Genomic DNA, 18,271 nt, shown 5'->3' on the forward strand with positions numbered 1-18,271 from the left:
AGTCAAGCCGAATTGCCCTGTCTGGTTCTGAAATCTCCTGCTTTGCTTTCTTTCTGACTATCTGTGCGATCACCAAGTTTCATTTCCAATCATCAGCCTGACATTGACTACTTCATATATCCCAGGACGATGGTGGAAGTTCAACTCGCTATATGCATTAAACTACCTTATCAAATGCATGTATCCGTAAACCCTCAACCCATAGTCCAACAAAGTCATTCGCCAACCTGAATTAAGGCTCCACTTTACTCAGCAGCTCAGGAGACGTTGAAGGCCATCAAAATAAGATGCGCCGGTTGAAGCAAGGCAGCTTCACCCGTGGATAAGAAACCTTACACAAATTACAATGTCTTGCAAATAACCAGAACATCATTCGAAATAATGACGTGGCTGGCCCTTCGACCAGCCGCCTTCGCGCGGGTACCGGCCACAACGACATGCCGGCCAGGCGTGCGCTTATACTCCGGCGCGACGACCGGCGCCGGCCGCGTCTCGGACCCGCTCCGGATCCTCTTCTGCGGCTCGGACGACTTCAGCTGCGCGGCACTGACCGCGCTGACCGTAGAAAAGAAGCGAAACCCGGCACTCATTGAGTCGCTGGAGGTCGTTGTTCGGCCAAGCAAGCTGTCGGGGAGAGGGATGAAGAATGTTCGTGAGGGTATGTGCGCGCCGCCTAGACACTCATGAGGTCGATGAGACTGGATGACAAGGCAGTGAGCTGACAGATGGTGATAGTTCCGTTGAAGACCCTCGCTCAGCAGCTCAGATTACCGATTCACGTGAGAGACACGTTTACCAAGTGGCAGGTACTGCGACTCCATTCCCCATCACCCAAGTGCCATCAAACTGACGTACGTAGCCGCCCAGTAACTTCAATCTCATCGTTGCCGTCTCCTTTGGTCTTTTCGTACCTCCGAGATTACTCAAGATGGCAAAGTACGGAGGGCTGAACGTTCACCCATCACTGCTCCCCGAGTGAGTTTCATCCATGTTTGCCTCCCCGTCGTCACACAGCCCTCTTAACCACCAAACCCTCCAGCTTCCGCGGCCCCGCGCCCCTCCAACATACGCTCCTAAAAGGGCGCACGTACACAGGCATCACGCTTCAAACCCTGGATCACAAAGACTTTGATCACGGCGACATTCTGGCTCAAACACCGGTCCCAGGCATCCCGATCCCGGAAAACTGCAGCACGCAGCAGCTGCTCGACATTGTCACGCCGCCGGCCGCCGAGATGCTCGTCGACGGCCTACGTCGAGGTCTCCACGTCCCTCCGCACATGAACGTCGGCTGGACAAATTTCCCCGAGGGCTTCAGGGAGGACTCATGTGAAGCACCCCAGCACGCGCCCAAGATCACGAACCACGACCGCTGGTTTGCTTGGTCGGAGTGGACCGCCGACGATGTCGTGACTCGGCAGCGCGTGCTAGGCGGCGTCTGGTCCTCTGCGATCAACCAGACCACGGGCACGGAGAAGAGGATCAAGTTGGGACGGGTAGACGCCGTGCCCCTCGAGGACATGCCTGAGCACATTAAGCATTTTACTCGACGGTTGAAGGTGTACAAGAAAGAACGAAGAATTGCTGACGATACAAAGCCGGAGGATGGTACAAAGGTAAAGCTCGTCAATTGGATTCAGGGAAAGCAAGACGGATGTTGGAAAGTGCTTCAATGTCCCTTTTTTGAGCACGAGGACGGGAAGAGCATTTTGATTCCCCTTGTTAAGGGCGAAAAGGTACTCAAGGTGTCGACCATGATCATCGAGGGCTTCGCGGAACGTGCTGCCGTGAGCGCCATCAAGAGCTTTGCCGTAGTCGGAAATGATCATACTGAGGAATCTACCGGCAGGCCCTGGGAATTTATTCTTTTTCCCTTTTAGATGTCAGTGTTGTCGGTGTACGATAGTCAAATATAGTGATGAGGCTGGTCACAGTTTACTTCCAACTATCACAAACTACTTATCTTTCCATGGGTTTGGCGAAACTTCTGGCTTGGTCAGTGGATAGGGAATCGCGATAACATGTTCTTGCGGCTCATGAAACCTTGCCATGGAGGACGCTCCAGATTTGGTATCTGTTCCAAATACCTAAGATATGTCGAGATTGGAATTGGGTCGGTGAGGAATACCCTACAGCATTGGGGTCCTCCTACATGTTATAATGACCCATAGACTTGCGAAGAAACGCCCTCAAAACTACTCTCGTATGAGTGATTATAAACACAGACCTTCCAATAGCGAACCTCCATTTTGTTAGCACAACTTATTTATCTTCTTCGCTAGATCTTACCTTACCTTTTAGGCAGTTTCTTTCGAGGCTTGGTAGGGAGTTCGAGCGATTTTGGGTTGAGGAAGGCGCCTTAGACTTGGTTGTGGCCGCTCCTTCCACAGCCATATCACTGCTTGATACCCACTTGAAAATCAGCTGAGCTGGCAGTCAGTCTCGCAGTTTGATTCCTCCCTCGTCGACGTCTAACTCATCTTCTTACCCTTCTGCCCGTTCGCTCCCTCCTCACATCGGCCCTCTCCTCCGCTCTGGCGTCCGGAGCCAACTAACCAAATATTACCACGTTCTCTGTTTTCTTCTCTCGCCAATATCCGGCCTCTTCCATGTAACTCTTACTCTTTCTAGGGCATTTAGTACTTCAAACAAAAGACATGGGAACTGACAGTATCTTAGAAGCTTTCTTGCGCAGGCAGAAGATACATACTCCAGAGCCTTCGCAAACACCTACGGCATCACCATCAAAGCTACCAACACATTCAACATGTCTCCTGTATTCTGCTCCCCTCAAGCAACCACAGAGGGTTTTCAAGATGACGACCCTCGACCAGCCGAGACAACCACACCGAAGTCCCAGAGATCTTCTGTCTTCTCCTCTACAATCTCCCCAGGCTCATATCAGAGCTCAGTGTCGGTCGGTCTCGTCGAGCCTCCCCCGTTCCGCCGTTCAATGGCCCCGATGCCCAAGCCAAAGACTACAGAGCAGCTGCCAGGCAGGTACTCGCAATGCCATCTCGCCACACCACAGCCACAGTTCCGTCGCTCGACTGCCCCAAGCCTGAGTGGCTATACTGAGACTCTGAGGGCTCAATCTCAAGATGTCCAGACTTCAGTCAACCACGGCGAAGGCTCCACTGGCGAACGCGTCACTATCGAGGGGCCCTCGCGCGAAGCGACGGCAGGTACGATCGATCTCGTAAATGAGGTTGACGACCAAATTCCTGGCGACCATACAGCTGCCGAGAATAGCAAGTGTTCTCCGATGGGTGTCCGAAGCCCCACGTGGAGTCTGCTGACCGCATCTCCTATCGCTCGCCCCCCTACCGTCGCCGAAGTCGACGACGACGACATTGGCCGTGATCCGGTTCCGTCTTCTCCCGGAAAGTCCGCCGCAACGCCCACCTTCCAGAAAGCGTTGACTTTCGGAGCGGAGATACTGAAAGATTACCACGACGACAACATCACAAGCACCCCGTCACCAAGGCGAACCCGAAGTGCCAGGAAGGCCCGGGGTTCCAACTCTAGACCAGAAGTCAGGGGCGGCCGGACCGGCAGTCGCCGGGGACGCCGAGCTAGACCTCCTGCTCGGTGGTCTCCTGTAATGCCTTGGACTTCCGCTGAGAAAGCCGCCTTCCATGGTGAGTTACAACAGAGGATTGCGGTAATCACTTGCGGTACAGACATTGATAACGGTCTCCTGGATGTGTCATGCGACTACTTCGACATGTAGAGCATTTCTTCCCCCTTTTCTTTTTTTTTTCTTGATTGGATGGATTAAGGCTTTTTCAACCCTATTTAAGGTGCCACACCATTACACCGGTATGTTGTTATTCAAAATGTATTGAGACATCTATTAATTCTGATAAGCGATATGACCCTTGAGTCTGAAACGCCTGCAGGAGCTTTTCAGGCGCTACTCGCATGTCTTTTGCCGGCCATCTGAGCATTCAGTAAATTGCTTCCCAAGTTTTCTCTTGTTTTTTCTTTCTTGCAAAGTCGGTAGGAAGATCAATCATTTATGTCTCAGTTACCATGCTAATGTCTATTCAGGGCGATTTGAAGTTCCATCAGCCCATAGATTGCCCACCATCTGGCACACCATCCCAATGAGCATGGCGATCTCGGACATGGTAATGATACGGGAAACATTTGACAAAATCTTCTCTAGTACTAGGAGCCAAGCTAATAAAGAAATCGAACGAATTGGTACAGCAGACAAAGATCCTGGGAACTCGATTGCGGAAACTTGGAACTAAACAGATCACACATCGGTCACACCTCGACAACCTGGTAACGACTGTAACTTTCCAATTTTCTCTTTGCTCTACCAACACATTACCCTTGAGCCACTCATTACATATGAATATAATCATAGCTTGGAGCCCATCTAACGTCAGACTGACCAAGTCAGGTCTACGTCGAGCCATCCGAATGAGTGAAACACTAAGATGTATCCCCAGCTAATCGACAGCGGTTTTGTACAAGACGCGCGCATGCATCATGGTCGTGGCGAATGGCGCCGGCCTCCCCCGCGTTGTTACTCGAGACCGACGACCACGTTTATGCCCCGCAAACAAGTTCCAACTCACACCGATCCGATAATTTACATCATCAGGCCGACGACAACGCTGACAACGGCAGCCAAGCTGAGGGCACCAGCGGCTCTGACACCGGCTGCGCCGCTGTCGATACCGTTCTGGCTGTTGTTGGATCCGCCATTGCTGCTGCCCTTGCCGGCCTTGAGCTGCTGGCAGACACCCATGAGCGTAGAGTTGTTCATCATGGCGTTGAGCTTGGCCTCCTGCTTGGCAGCCTTGGCCTTGAACTTCTCGATCTTGGTGGTGTTGCCCTTGAACTTGTCGTTCAGGGCAGTGTCGTTCTTGGAAAGAGCAACAAGCTTGCTATAAGTACGATGTGGTCAGCATGTTGCTCATCGAATTAGCGCTGAGAGGCGTCACTCACTTCAACTTGTTCATCTGCTTGCACTCTCCCTTGGTGGTCTGAATGGAGCAGTACGAGAGGAGAGTGGTGTTCTTCTGCAGGTCGGTGAGCTTGGCCTGGCCCTTCTGGGCGAAAGCCTTGAGCTTGTCGGCCTTGGTGGCATTGTTCTTGGTGACAGCGTTGAGGGCAGTCTCATTGGCAACCAGCTTCTCCAACTTGTCCATGCGCTTCATGAAGCGGCACTGTCCGTTCTCCTGCTGAACAGCACGAACCTGGTCGCAGGTCGTCATCAAGGTCGAGTTCTTCTTGGCCTCGTCGAGCTTAGGCTGGACCTCGGCGGCCTTCTTCTTGATGAAGTCGATCTTTGTTGCGTTGTTGTTGGTGATCTCGGCGAGGAGAGTATCGTTGCCGGCGATCTTGACCAACTTCTCACCCTTCAGGAAGCGCTTGCACTGGGCCTCTGTCGAGTTCTTGCCGCCACCGCCACCGCCATTGTGGTCCTTGGCCAAGGCCGTAATGGACAGAAGGGGAACGAGGAGGAATGAAAGCTGCATATTGACGGCTGATGGAGTGGAACGTTTATTCGTTTGGGGTGTTTAAAAAAGGCGGTCCGGCCGCAATAAAAGAAAGGCGAGTGTAAAGAAGTGAAGGGATCGGGAGGATGAGATGACCGCAGGTGACAGGACCGTTGGGAGGAGGCTTTTGGGGAAGACGTGGCCAAGTCTTATACCAAACCCTCTCCTACACCCCTCGCGGACTCCCATCCACCGACCCCTGCCGGCTCGCAACCGTCCGTGGATACTCATCCCATCTCCAGCGTCCCCTCTCTTTTACGGCACTCGCACGAAACCGACATACCAAACGCACTCTGGACACCAGCGTAGTCGCTCGCCCGTCCAACGAATCGTCCTTCAGATGGCATGTCTCAACCCCCTCTTCCGCTACGCAGTGCCTGGCCGACTGTGCCCACTCACACCCGGTCTCGCTCTCTTTCGCTCTCTACTCTTTCTACAGTAAGCGCATAGTCCCGAATGAGATGGCGAAAGCCAGAAAAAAAACCCAAATGTCAAATGTCCTGCTTGCTAACCTGGATATTCCTCGGCGTGGTACTGCTCGTTAGTGGTCATGGCTCGAGCGCCGTTTCTCTGGCGTATTCTTCTGTTTGGCCTCACGGCAACACCTGCCGTCGACAGGCCAGATTGCCCTGGTTTGAGCCTCAATCATGTGTTACAAAATCTGTGATCATTGACATTCACAGTTGTTACACGCTATAAACCTGACGTGTCCCCCCCCTCCTCGGAAAGTGGGAGGGCGCTAATGGGCGTAAGAAGAAACATCACGGACTCTTTTTTCCCATGAACGACGTTTTCGAAAACCAGAAGAATTGCCCACGGCACATAGAGAATGCGGCATGTAGATGCCGCCATTGCTACGATAGCCTCCCCCGCCAGCATTTTTAGTGCCTCAGATGCGGCTCAAACGGCATGTTTTGGCAGGCCCCTCTCACTCCAACGTCCATCCCAGCGCCCACGCATTGTCCGTTTCAGACACCCCAGCCCGGACGCGACGAAACACTGCTGATCGATCGACAGCACTACCAAACCATGGAGAAAAGCAAGGTCAGCCTGTCCAGAGTCGTCTCGGCCTCATGGTGTCGCCTCAAGATTAGGACCAATTTGCGTCTACGTGTGTACTGTGAGTGGTCGGTTCGGTTGGGTAGGGGTCGAGGGATGGAGATGGAGGCGAGAGGCAGGGAATCCGCCGCCGTACGACGCCAACCACTCGACTACTCAACACCAGCCCCAGAAACCAAAGAGTCCATTTTTGGACTACGGGCCCTGCGAGCCTACGAGCCTATGTTCTAATCCAAAACCTTGCAGAGACCAAGCTCTGGCAGCAGAATGTCAATCAAGTGTGCCAAGAGGACGAGAGCGCGATGTAACAGAGCAAGCAGATCCAAACGCACATCCCGCCTACGCTACCAAGTCATTCTCTCACCATTCCAGATCAACTGACTAGCCCAGTGTAGATCAGCAAAGACATCTTGGCGATTGCGGCTCAATGCAATACCGTGTCTTGGAGTCTCGAGTTGATATCTTTGATAGTTCGACTTGCGAATTACAGTTTTTCGAATAGAATGCTGTGCGAAGAGGTCGCCTCGTATATACGAACCCTGTGGTCCGGTGTTTTCCAATCTCCTCAACTCTAGTGCTCACTGGCTTGGCCGGAGCGTCGAAAAGGGGTCCTTCGCGGCCGCAGGTGATCTTTTGGGCGAGAATGGACTAGATGGTGAGCTTCCAACGAGCTTCGTCATCTCGTGGCCGGACCAAGCAACGGTTGGCTTGTTCACAAAATTTCATCTCGAGCGTCCTGGCGGGGTCTGTTGTCGTCTGGAAAACTCTGTGTGTCATCCATTCGTCGTCCTTGGCCCCTTCTCACAGGTCTCTCATGCCGTTCGCCTGCAGTAGTGGCGACGGGAAGAGGGGGGTAAGGTGAAGGGATGCAGAGTGGCAGCGGCATCTGTTACCGTTGCTCGCGACCGTGTCGGCGACAAGGGCCTCGTTCTGGCACATGGCGTCTGGCATACGGAGGAAAAGCCAAGAATGGCCAGATTTTCCTCTCCGTTGTGGAATCTGCAGGGCTTTTTCTTTGTCAAAAGCTTGAGCGTGCTTCCGTCTGCTGCATGCTGCAGTTACTGATGCCCGTGATCGACGTCCCCGCAACGTTTCTTCTTGGCTCCTGGCCTCCTTCACGTTGTCTCCTCTGCCTGTCAGAGTTAGGCCCCCCCTCCCCCATATCCCTTGGCACACTAGGCCCTAGGGAAGAAAAAAGGTCCAACACTGACAATGTAACACTGCATCGAAAACCAGGCACACACTCACACACAATGGTCGAATTTAGACCATGGTCGGGTGGGGTAGAAGGACGAGGATGGAGAAGAGGGGAGGGAAGATCTGGCGCGTAAAGGCGAGACTAAGACAAGACGTGTGTCAAGTGGGAACCGGAGGACGAGCGAGTCGCGCAACATGCACCTCACCACAGAAACGACTGGGCATCAAGACCCCGGGACCCTTGTCCAAGGACTCTTCGTCGGAGAAATAAAAATGGCCAACCAGAAACACTTTGCTGTGCGGGAAAAAGAGAGAAAGTCCGGGTTCATGGACCCATCGGCAAAAAAGGCCGACCTGGATTTACAACGAGGGATGATGGCTGGAGAGACAGAGAGGAGAGAAAGGGAGCCCGACGCGGGGAGACAACGTTTTTCCCTTTCCCTGTGCAGGTTCCTGCGAGTTTTTTCCTACGAGAGATCCCTAAACGATGGCGCGCGTCCGTCTGTTGAGACGGGCCTGAACCCGACTCGATATCCTCGTTCACGCAGGGCGAGAGTTCCGACGGCCGCGCGCGCGCGTGCACGTTCTGAATTAAACCAAGACGACGGCGACAGAAAGGCATTGTAGTGGGACTGAAAACGCAGTTTGTCCCATACAATTAACTCGTGGCCTGCCTGAATAGGATTCGTCGCCCATCCACGTCAGCCTGTCGGGGAGACAGGAACGTGGTGATCTCTAGGGAATCCCGAACTCACGAGCGGTTCCCCGAGCGGTTACTGTTCTGTGCCTCTATGGTTCTTCTCATTATTTTGTGTTTGGCCTTACTCAGAACCAACTCAGACCAGCAGCTAACACCGGCGCCCGCCAGTGCGGCCGACCGAACTATATCTCTAGTTTGCTGCTCATCCAACCATTGACATAGGGCCAGGCATCGGCCAAAGCTACCTGTACGGAGGCGCGGAGCAGAAAATTCATTACCCAAAGACTTCAATCATGAAGTGATACTCAATCTTACTGCCGTCGTGCCGCCCCCGCACCGTGAGTTGCCGGCACTTGTCTGCCAGGATCTCCCCGACCACCGGCACTCCGCAGTAAAAGACTCCGACCTTTAGCTCCTCGTCCTCCTCCTCCACGTCCCGCCGCTCGCCGCTAGCGCCTCGGGTACTACCGCGGTCGTCGGCTCTAGCGTCCCTGTTTTCGCTGCGGTGGTTCCTGTCTGTTCCCTCCCCTGCTGTGTTTGCGACTATGCTGTCGGCTGCGGCCCCGCCGCCCGCGTTCGCTCTCATCCTCTTGCTGGCACGGAACCTCCGCATATCCTCATAGTGCCTGTCCAATATGGCATCAAAGTCGGGCCGGCCAAAGTGCGTCGGGTTCAGCAGGCCCGTCAGCGGGCTCTCTGGGTGCTCCTCGGTGCGGTGCATCTCGAGAAGCCAGCGGTATACGTGCGTGACAATGTCCCGGCGTTTCTGGGTGACGTGCGTGGCGATGCGGATGTCGAGGTGCTGGGAGGGGCCCTCGTGGCGGCGGTGCCAGTCCTGGCTTCGCGAGACCGAGTTGAGGAGGTCGGCGATCCAGAGGAGGTAGTTGCGGTCGCGGACCGTCCAGTGGAAGTCTACGCGACGGTAGTCGGGCGCGAAGGCGAATGCTTCTGATGGGTTAGGGGGTTTTGTCGGGTCGTTTCCATCCGGGGCTTCTGTTGCCGCTGCCGCCATTGTCGATTCTGAGCCCTTTCGCTCGTTGGTCTCTTTCTTTTCCGTCACGACGGTCGTCTCCGAGTCGTGGCGGTGTTGGTGGTTGCGATTCTGATGCGAGTGCGTTGGTCCCCCGTGCTCATCGTCATCACGCGCCTGCAGGTCCGCGAGGATACCCGAAAAGGGAGTGACGCCGATCCCAGAACCCACGATGATGGTATGGTTGAAATCGTAGAACCGCTGAGCCGGCGCACCAAAAGGCCCGTTGATACCCACGTCAATCTCCGTCGCCGCATCGGCTCCTCCCTCTCCTTTCCCGCCCAGATCACGAAGCCGCTTCGTCCAGTTTCCGTCCGTCTTGATGTGTAGCCGGAACTCCCGCCCCTTGCAAATGGAGACGGTAAAAGGATGCCACTGGAACGCGCTGATGGCGGGCACCTGCAGGAACACGTACTGCCCTGCCCTGTACTTCCACATGCGCTCGCTGGGAATCGTGGCCGCGACCTTGACCGTCTCGCCGTCAAGCACCGTCAGCGTCGCCTTGATCCTGTGGAACCCCGTGCCGACGCGGACGACGCGTTCCACGAGGATCAACAGCGTCGGCACGGCGAGAAAGTAGCCGAACATGGGCCACTGCAGCAGCGCCGCGGTGCCGTGGGCCATCATGAGGCCGATGATGGGGTACATGAGCAGGTGCGCGAGCTGAAAGACCTCGTAGTTCCACCGCCGCACCGCCGGCATGCTGAGCAGCGCGAGGAGGTAGAAGAGGCCCAACGCCGTGAGGCCCGTGAAGCCCGGCAGCGAGCGGACGTACTCGACATACGGCCTCGGCACTGCGTCCGGGCCCAGAACCGCTGCGACGGCATCCTGGTTTTCGGGCCGGCTTCCGTGGTAGAAAGAGCCCGTGAGGTGGCCTATGGCATGCAGCGTCGCGAGCGCGAGCGCGAGACACGAGATCTTGATGTGGAAGCTCTGACTGAGGTCCCAGTTGATGAAGCGGGAGACGCGGTAGGAGCGGCGGAGCATGGTGGAGAAGTAGCGCGACATGCTCAGTATGAGAAAGAAGAAGGTCGGGTAAAGCATGCCGGCGCAGGTCTTTGCGAGGACGACGCCCCAGCCGAAGGCGGCGCGGTATCGCGGGGTGGTGGCGTATTTTACGCATTGCCAGACGCCGAAAGCGATGAGGGAGGATGCGACGAGGCCGAGGAAGGCGATTTCGGGACCGTGGACGGCCCAGTAGGCTCGTAGGCGGCGGGAAAGGCGGAGGTGCTGGATGAAGTTTCGCTGGGAGGTTTCCGAGTCTGCGTCTTGTTTTAGGGAGGGGATCTTCCATTCGCGGACGCGGGCTGCGAAGGCGGCGCGGGGGATGCGGTGGGTGCGGGAGGTGTCGTCGGCGATGGGGTTGGATATGGTGCCTGGCTCGGAGCCGGGGAGGCCCATTATGGAGCGGAGGAATTCATGGCGGAGGCGGTTTTCGTCTGGCGAGGAAGACTGGTTGTTGGCCTTTTCTGGAGAGGTGTGATGAGACTGTTTCTGATGACGGCTGATGACGTGGTGAGGTTTTACTTGGCCGCCGGGCGCGAGCTCGCCGTGCGCGGCGTCGAGTTTGGCCTCGACTTCGGCGTAGTCGATGTAGCCGTCGCCGTTGTGGTCTAGGTCGTCGAGGAAGGAGGTGATTTCGTCTTCCGTGAGGTATGTGACGCCCTCTTTGGGGTTCGTGACGGGGTGGTTTGTAAGGGTAGCCATGAAGACCCTCGTTCTTTTGTCTGTCTATTTGCCTATGTCGTACTCTATCGTGTCGTCGTCACTGAGAGAGAGATGGGCACGGATGTGAGTCTAAAGAGAGAATGGAAACGTCGACGCGCAAGGGATGGCAGCGGCCCATGGCGTCTATATTTCTGTATGAATGCCAACAGGGCTTTCTTGGGTGTTTGGGCTATGGAAAGGGACTAAGATGCGTGTTGCGCTCATTTTACACTTGGCTCTTCTTGGCGGTGATTTCCCCTTTTCATGTGCCAATGTGGGAGTGTTGCGCGCTTGTTTGGTGTGGTGGTGGATCGCGTGTGCCGTACGTCAGCCGGGACGAGCCAAGCTTCTTGGTGTTTTTTTGGCACGGATGTATAGATCTCTGAATCTGGCAGCGCGTAGTAACAAAATGCCTAATGTCTCCCCTTTCTTAGTCTAATCGAAAAATGCCATCCATGCCCCAGCTTCTCTCTCTCTCTCTCTCTCTCTCTCTCTCTCTCTCTCTCTCTGTGTGAAATCTATTGTGTAGAATTTCGACTGGAGGGAATTGGAAAAATATCATGATGCCATGCTAGAAAAGAAAAAGAACACGCCAATGCTGGAAATCGCATTACACTAGAAGCCTCAAGATAAACAAACATACGTAGTAAGAGAAGGTCTAGGCCGTCTTAGACGCTTGGTATCCGGACCATCGCGTTGGTACAAAACTTAAAACGGAAGAAAAAAAAAGATTCCATGGTACGATTTGAACGAGCCATTGACTTCACTGATTACCGAATTAGTCTTGCACTTGCAGACTATAGCAACACCACCAGGCTGATTGGCCCTTTTCCCTGGCTTCTACTTGGTCTTCTTGGCTTCTTGGCCTCTTCTTGGCTCGTTGTTGGCGTCTTGGTGAAGGATATCCGCTCGTCATCACAGTCTGCCGTCAATTGTAGAGTCTCTGATTGGTTTGGGGGGTAACAAGGTTACTGCGATAAGCACGATAGGCTCTTTCTGCGTGTCGTGGAAAGCGCACAGGCCAAATGACGTATGCTGCCAATTGGCGTGGCTCTCTGTGGTGGTACGGTGACAGAAGCCCAGACCTTTTCAAAACTCCAGCCTCCCAACACAACATCAAGGTCCACCAGCCGGGGCCTCCCGTTCTGTTCCCCCGGCATGTGCCGGAGCCTTTTGTCTGTGCCCCTCCATCCTCCCACCATTTCACGGATGCGTTGCCGTAACGTACGGGAGTCTTTAATTTACTACGTAAGGTAGAGGGATATCTAGGATAGATTTAGGTTGGTTGTTGGATCTATCGCATAACAATCTCATCTATTGAAGAGGGCGGCTCTCAACCACTGGACTCGGGTAACTTTCTCAGAAACACTCCCCTCGTTCGCCTGTGAGATTTTCCAACATGCTGGCAACGTTGGTGAAATAAAGCAGCGCAGAGGCTTACGACACACTGTCAATATGCAGCTTTCTCGATTCACTTATCTGAGAAGCCGTCATCAAGCCATTCACACCTTGATCGGCGATACAAAGCAGGATTAAATGAAGCGCGCCTTCCTTTGGATTCTGACCTTTGGGGCCCTTTTATCAGGAGAAACCCCGTGCAGCTTATTTTCCACGTCTACCATCTCTGATCCTGCGCATCATGTCAAAGAAATCGAAAAAAACGTCTTGCCAAAATCGGTTCCAACATTATTCAGCTCAAGGGAGGCTTAGGCATCTCAAGACGCAACTTCCAAAGGCCATTCAGTTCCGGGGCCATCTCCGTGTCCGTACAGTTATATTTGTGGGTCCCACCATTCTCCCGTCATCGCATCACGGCGCCGTCCGGCACCGACTTCGGTCCCCCGAAGAAGGAAAGAAAAACAGCTATAGACTCTTTCTCTCCCCACGCGACAGACCGAAAGTCCTCCTACATCCTCTCTAGATGATTTGGATGCCTTCTTCAAGATTCCCTCTACTGTTTCCTCTTCATTAATCCTACCAGCTGCAAGCCCGATACTTCTTCACCTAGGACTCAGGTCCTACAAAGCGCCCCACTTCAACCAGGCAGGGAGCCAAGCAAATCCGCCTTATACGCAGGCAGGCAGGCAGGGCGAATTTACCCCGCCATCCAGCGTGAGCCTCACCTCACCTCACCTCACCTCATTCGACCTCTCAACCATCACCTCACTCACTCACTCACTCGCCGCCCAAACGTCCTCACTCACCCAGCTCAGCCCAACCTCTACCACAAACACCTTGAACTCCCATGCCCCTACGAAGCAAACTAAACCTCAATCCCCAAACAACACAAACCACCACAACCTCAACACCACCAGCACCACCAACAACCTCAACCGCCACAATGGCCACCACCCAGCAGACAAAAGACCGCATAACCTGCCACGTCCTAGACACCTCGGCAGGAAAACCAGCCCGCAACGTCCGTGTCCAACTCTCCACCGTCATCCCGTCCCCCGCGACAACTTCAGGCGCTGCCTCGCCCAACACCGGAGCTCCATCCGGAGGCATCCTCAAAGAATTCGAATCCACCACAGACGAAGACGGCCGCGTCAAATCCTGGCTCCCCTTCTCCTCCGCCACCTCGTCGGGCGAAGTCCCCGTCTACACCCTCGACGACGTCCTCGGCGAGATCGAAGCCACTTCCACCGTGACATCCTCCCGCTGGACTCTCACATTCGACACGGCGTTCTACTTTGGCGGCGAGGACGAGACCTTCTTCCCCGAGGCCGTGGTGGTCTTCACCGTCAAGAGGGGCCAGCATTATCATGTTCCGTTGCTGTTGAGCCCGTATAGCTACACCACGTACCGGGGCAGCTAAGCTCATCATCATCATCGTCGTAATCATGGTACGTGTAAGTTGTGGCAAGGGAATTGCATTTTTGCGGGCATGAGGTAAGCTGGGGCTGGTCTTGTTTGAGGCCGTTGAGGAAGACGAGTTCCATGTGGATAGAGAGCCGGGAAGAGGGATTCATGGGATGGGCTAGTCTCTAGAATGAGGGTCTGGCTTGTGGGTTCATGAGTTCGTTACATTTTACTTTGGGGATACCTCAAGGACCAAGGTAGCTCGCAAGTCCAAAAATATCGAGGTCACTAGGGGGTACCGATAATCACTTCGAAAGAAAGAGGCCCAAATGATTAGTGCAATAGACTTGCAACTAAACGATAGAATTACCGTGCCTGTCATGTAACGATAGTCTGTTCACCGTCTTAGGCTATTGTCCTTCGTGATGCAAATTTCCGTCCGTCAGGGCCGTCTGTGTGAAGGTGATATTTAAGAGGACCAATATCCTCGACAATGACGGCCTGGTCTTGTACCATCCCAATACTCCATGTCCCAATCCCATTCCCAAAACCAAAATCCCAAGCCCGCCTTGGTTGTGCCCAACCCCGTGTTGCGAGTCAAAAGAAAACTCCGCGCTTACGCTGTGGTGTGTCTGTTTTACAAATTCTTTTCGGCCGTTTAATCGTGTGCGCGGTACATCGGGTCGATAGTTCGCCGCCTAGTTTCGTGGTTCTTCACTTCCGCATCGCAGAAATTGTGACTCTACGGCTTCTTCCAGCCAAGCTTTCTAAACAGGCTGCCTTTGCGTCCGTTGCTCTGAGCCGACGTGACGGGTGACAGGTCACCACCGCTGTGGGAAAGCATGCTCTCGGCATCGTCTCTGCTCATGCGTCCCGTGGCCGGCAGACTAGACTGGCTGGTGTTGGACGGAACGTCTGCTTCGAGGATGGCGGCTTCAGCTTCGGCTAGGGCTTCGCTGCTGTAGAGTGCCTCCATTTGAGGGGTGATGCGTCCATGGCTGATGGTGCGCCTGTGCTTTTGCAGGAAAGAACGTCGTGTACGGGCTCGGTTTCCAGCGAGATCCTCCTGCGAGATGACTGCGTTGGGCGAGAGGTTGGCATCGGGATGCGGGAGCGTAGTGTTGCGTTCTGTATTTCTTAGTATATGGACCATGGGCTTTGTAGATTATCCAGGGGACTTACCTCCGTTAAAAGGCTCAGGGAAGCCAGTGTCCCGAAGACTAGCCTGGCTCTTGGTCGACGGGCTTCGTGGTGTGTTGTTCATTGTGTGAGGCTCTGCGCGAAGATACGATCTTAGTTTATTGTGGGGGAACCGATGGTGGAAGATCGACGGTAATAAAGTGGTGAGAGGTCAGGTAGCGGTCGCAGCGGGGAGTTTCTTGGGGCCAGTATTCAGTGGAATAATAGCGCCGGGGGGGTGGTGGTAAATAAGATGGGTAGAAGCCCGGGGGGGGCAAATAGTAGAACGCAGATGAGTGAGAGAGAGGCTGTTCCCTTTGTTGTGGGTAGGTAACAGAATACTGTTGCAGAATAACTGGAATTCTGGATAATAGAAAGGAAGGAACAAAGAAGTTTGGAGAGGTAGAAAGGTGAGAGGAAAATAGAACAGGGCGAGACGCCGTCGGGGTTTCTTTGCTGAGGCAGTTCTGTGATGAGTGTTGCCGTTTGATCCTTTAGCGTCTTGGGCAATTACGAATCCCCTCCCAAATAAGACGAGACCAGTTAATGAGACCGGAACGACAAGGTCAGGAACGAGACGAGAGCAGCAGCAGCAGCAGCAGCAGCAGTTATGAGCAAATGAGAATGCGAGACTCCGCACAGGTAATCCGCCTCTGGGCGTTCTCTTTTCGCTCAATAGTGAATGGAACACAGTAGCTGGAACTAACCGCGGAATTGGGGCCTCAAATGGGGAGGGGTGGGATAGTCACGGTATTTAGAGCAGGTTGCAGTCAGAAGAAGAGTGGCCACTGGCCTATGCTTTTTTGGCTCTTCTTGTTTTGCCGCATCTGGAAACACGTAACCGTCGTTCCGCCTCTTGGATTTCCTGTGCACGGCGGGTAACGAATGGCCCCGGTGTAGGAGACTTGGAGGGGATCCCTACGAGGTCTGACTTGCGTGCCCTGGTGTTTCTTGTTCGCTCTCGCTCCATCGCTGGGTGTTGCGCTGTTCGCTCGCTCGGGCTCGGCCTTCCGCTTGCAAAGGCACAGTCGAGCGCAGCAGCAGCGATGAGATGACTGGGCCGCAGCAAAGCACAGCAATGCCAGCCAGTGACTGGGGTGGGTAGGGTAGTACGGCACGAGAGGCGGGGAAGAGCTAACAAATGTTCGAGGGCATGCAGCATTGGACATAGGAAGAAACGCAGAAGCCGGAGCACTAAACTCGCTCAGAGACACACACCAGCGGTGAAGTTTGGACGGATACTTTTGGCTGGTTGTTTTGCTTGGTCTGCAGAAACACTGAGCAGCAACTTGCAGTAGCCGGCAGCTTACAGCCAGCCATCGGCAGCCTGGGATGACCTGCATGAGGGACTCGGGCACACCATGCGCACATGGAAGTCATGACGATTGGTGTTTGGCTGTGTCATGTTCCGAACTCTGATGGTGCCACACCATTCTCAGTCTTTCATGGAAAGTTCCCGAGACGAAAAGTCCCAACAAAAAAATATACTAACAAGTGATGCAAATGAAGAGAGAAGCTGTAGAGTGACCTGAAGGTGGGGAGTCTCCGTTCTGCGAGAGAGCACGGGAATCCCGGCGGCGGAGGACAGTTTCCTCTCTGAAGCATCGTGGAATGACGAGTGGACGACAAGGGTTCCGAGCGAACAAGAGAGGGGACTGAGTGGGTTGAGGAAATGGAAAGGAAAAAAAGAGGCGAGGAATGGAGATTGGTGTGCTTTGGGGGACGGACAAGAAACTGAGAGACATGGCAAACATGGGAAAATGGCATGGCTTACCTTGGGCGACGAAGGCCATTGGTGCGATGTGTGCCGGTATTCCGCTCGGTTGAGAGCCAGAGCGTCAGCGGTGGAACCCTCTTGAGGAATCCTGTCTTGGGTAGGCGGTAGGACGGGCGGGGAGTCTGGGCAAGACAGCGCAGCGCAGCGGGACGGAGAGTTGAATCCGTGTTAACCAGGCGCTCAGCTGTCTGTGGTATGTTCTCGGCGGTTTGACTGGATGAAATTTGCTTTTGCGGCGAATGGCAGAATCAAAATGACGAAGACGTCGAGGGGTCCAAAGTGGTCTCCACTGAACAAGCGCGCGGTAGGGGACACAAGCTGGGTTTTGTGCCGAAGGTGATGGTGAAGAAGAAAATAAAGACGCTGAGTACGGAGAGTAGTGACAAAGAGTATCTTCTCTGGTCCAAGTTGTTGTCGTCGAAAGTAGAAGCTGAAACGGCTTTGCGGGGATGGGTAGGATGGATGTGGGAAGGTATTCGCAGGTTGCAAGGTTCGAGAATAGGTGAGAAGCTTGGATGTTGTGGGATGTTGAGTCGAGGAGGTGTGTCTGTCAAACAAGAAAGATACGATGATCTCAGGAAAGTATATTTTTCAAGTTTGGAGGCGGGGATCTCGAGTCAAAATGTTGTGGTTTGCGCTGACTGTTGACGTGCGGTTCGTTATGCTGAAAGTGGGGAGGAGTGATGACATTCAAGTAGAAGTTCAAAGGAGGTGCGGTGCAGGTGGTCAAGGTTGTTCTTTCCGACCAAGTTACGATGCGAACCGTGGACTGTGTCAACCTCGCGGGCAGGCGGCAATCCCCGTTGTTTATATCGTCTAGTGCTATTGCCCTGCCTCATTTGGACGGGAGTGACTTGAAGAGAAAGTTGGAAGGCCGCGACCGGTGAGGTCAGTTTTGTCAATCATTCTACTACCATGTTGCATGTCCGAGTGCACAGGAAGGGATTAGTTGACAGTGATTGACACCAGTGACCGAATTGATCACCGGCGTAGCATCTCAAAGGGGCGGCCCCCCGCCAGGTGTACCCGGACGGTCGGTCATATCCGTCCCACGGGCTTGAACTACCTTGCCTTACTGCGTATGAAGAGGTACCCAGCCCGCGCCTTTCCCAACCGGGAAAAGACATCCAGGGTTTAACGCCATTTAGCACCTCGTAGTCGCTGTCCCAAAACCGCGATCCCCATCACATCGCAATATGGCACCTGTCCGGCAATTGTCTGTGACTTTTTTTTTTTTTTCCTGTTGGTGTTGTTGTTGATGATTCTTTTGTAGCAATCGCCCGTGTTGTTGTTCTCATCCA

General features: G+C 54.1%; 6 protein-coding genes across 6 annotated transcripts; 3 read left to right on the top strand and 3 right to left on the bottom strand.

Annotated features, from left to right (window-relative positions):
• Positions 1-381: 381 nt before the first annotated feature.
• Positions 382-1,880, top strand: FMT1 (Methionyl-tRNA formyltransferase; the record flags this gene model as incomplete). The annotated part of the gene is made up of 4 exons (XM_053198388.1): positions 382-658; positions 736-806; positions 860-975; positions 1,040-1,880. 4 exons carry the CDS (start codon positions 382-384, stop codon positions 1,878-1,880), a joined length of 1,305 nt encoding a protein of 434 aa, XP_053044152.1.
• An 887-nt stretch (positions 1,881-2,767) lies between these two features.
• Positions 2,768-3,733, top strand: N0V96_004956 (uncharacterized protein; the record flags this gene model as incomplete). The annotated part of the gene is made up of 1 exon (XM_065757270.1): positions 2,768-3,733. The coding sequence occupies one exon, from the start codon at positions 2,768-2,770 to the stop codon at positions 3,731-3,733; it is 966 nt and encodes a 321-aa protein (XP_065614039.1).
• Positions 3,734-4,606: 873 nt separating this feature from the next.
• Positions 4,607-5,498, bottom strand: N0V96_004957 (uncharacterized protein; the record flags this gene model as incomplete). The annotated part of the gene is made up of 2 exons (XM_053198390.1): positions 4,607-4,904; positions 4,966-5,498. The coding sequence occupies 2 exons, from the start codon at positions 5,496-5,498 to the stop codon at positions 4,607-4,609; spliced, it is 831 nt and encodes a 276-aa protein (XP_053044154.1).
• A 3,251-nt stretch (positions 5,499-8,749) lies between these two features.
• On the bottom strand, positions 8,750-11,212 carry N0V96_004958 (uncharacterized protein; the record flags this gene model as incomplete). Its single annotated transcript, XM_053198391.2, has 1 exon — positions 8,750-11,212. The coding sequence occupies one exon, from the start codon at positions 11,210-11,212 to the stop codon at positions 8,750-8,752; it is 2,463 nt and encodes an 820-aa protein (XP_053044155.2).
• A 2,341-nt stretch (positions 11,213-13,553) lies between these two features.
• Positions 13,554-14,030, top strand: N0V96_004959 (uncharacterized protein; the record flags this gene model as incomplete). The annotated part of the gene is made up of 1 exon (XM_053198392.2): positions 13,554-14,030. The coding sequence occupies one exon, from the start codon at positions 13,554-13,556 to the stop codon at positions 14,028-14,030; it is 477 nt and encodes a 158-aa protein (XP_053044156.2).
• A 726-nt stretch (positions 14,031-14,756) lies between these two features.
• N0V96_004960 (uncharacterized protein) lies at positions 14,757-15,278 on the bottom strand (the record flags this gene model as incomplete). The annotated part of the gene is made up of 2 exons (XM_053198393.1): positions 14,757-15,142; positions 15,197-15,278. 2 exons carry the CDS (start codon positions 15,276-15,278, stop codon positions 14,757-14,759), a joined length of 468 nt encoding a protein of 155 aa, XP_053044157.1.
• Between the last annotated feature and the right edge of the window lie 2,993 nt (positions 15,279-18,271).

Source organism: Colletotrichum fioriniae (genome assembly GCF_027942845.1).
Source record: "Colletotrichum fioriniae strain IMI 355084 chromosome Unknown scaffold_5, whole genome shotgun sequence".
Lineage (NCBI taxonomy): Eukaryota > Fungi > Ascomycota > Sordariomycetes > Glomerellales > Glomerellaceae > Colletotrichum > Colletotrichum fioriniae.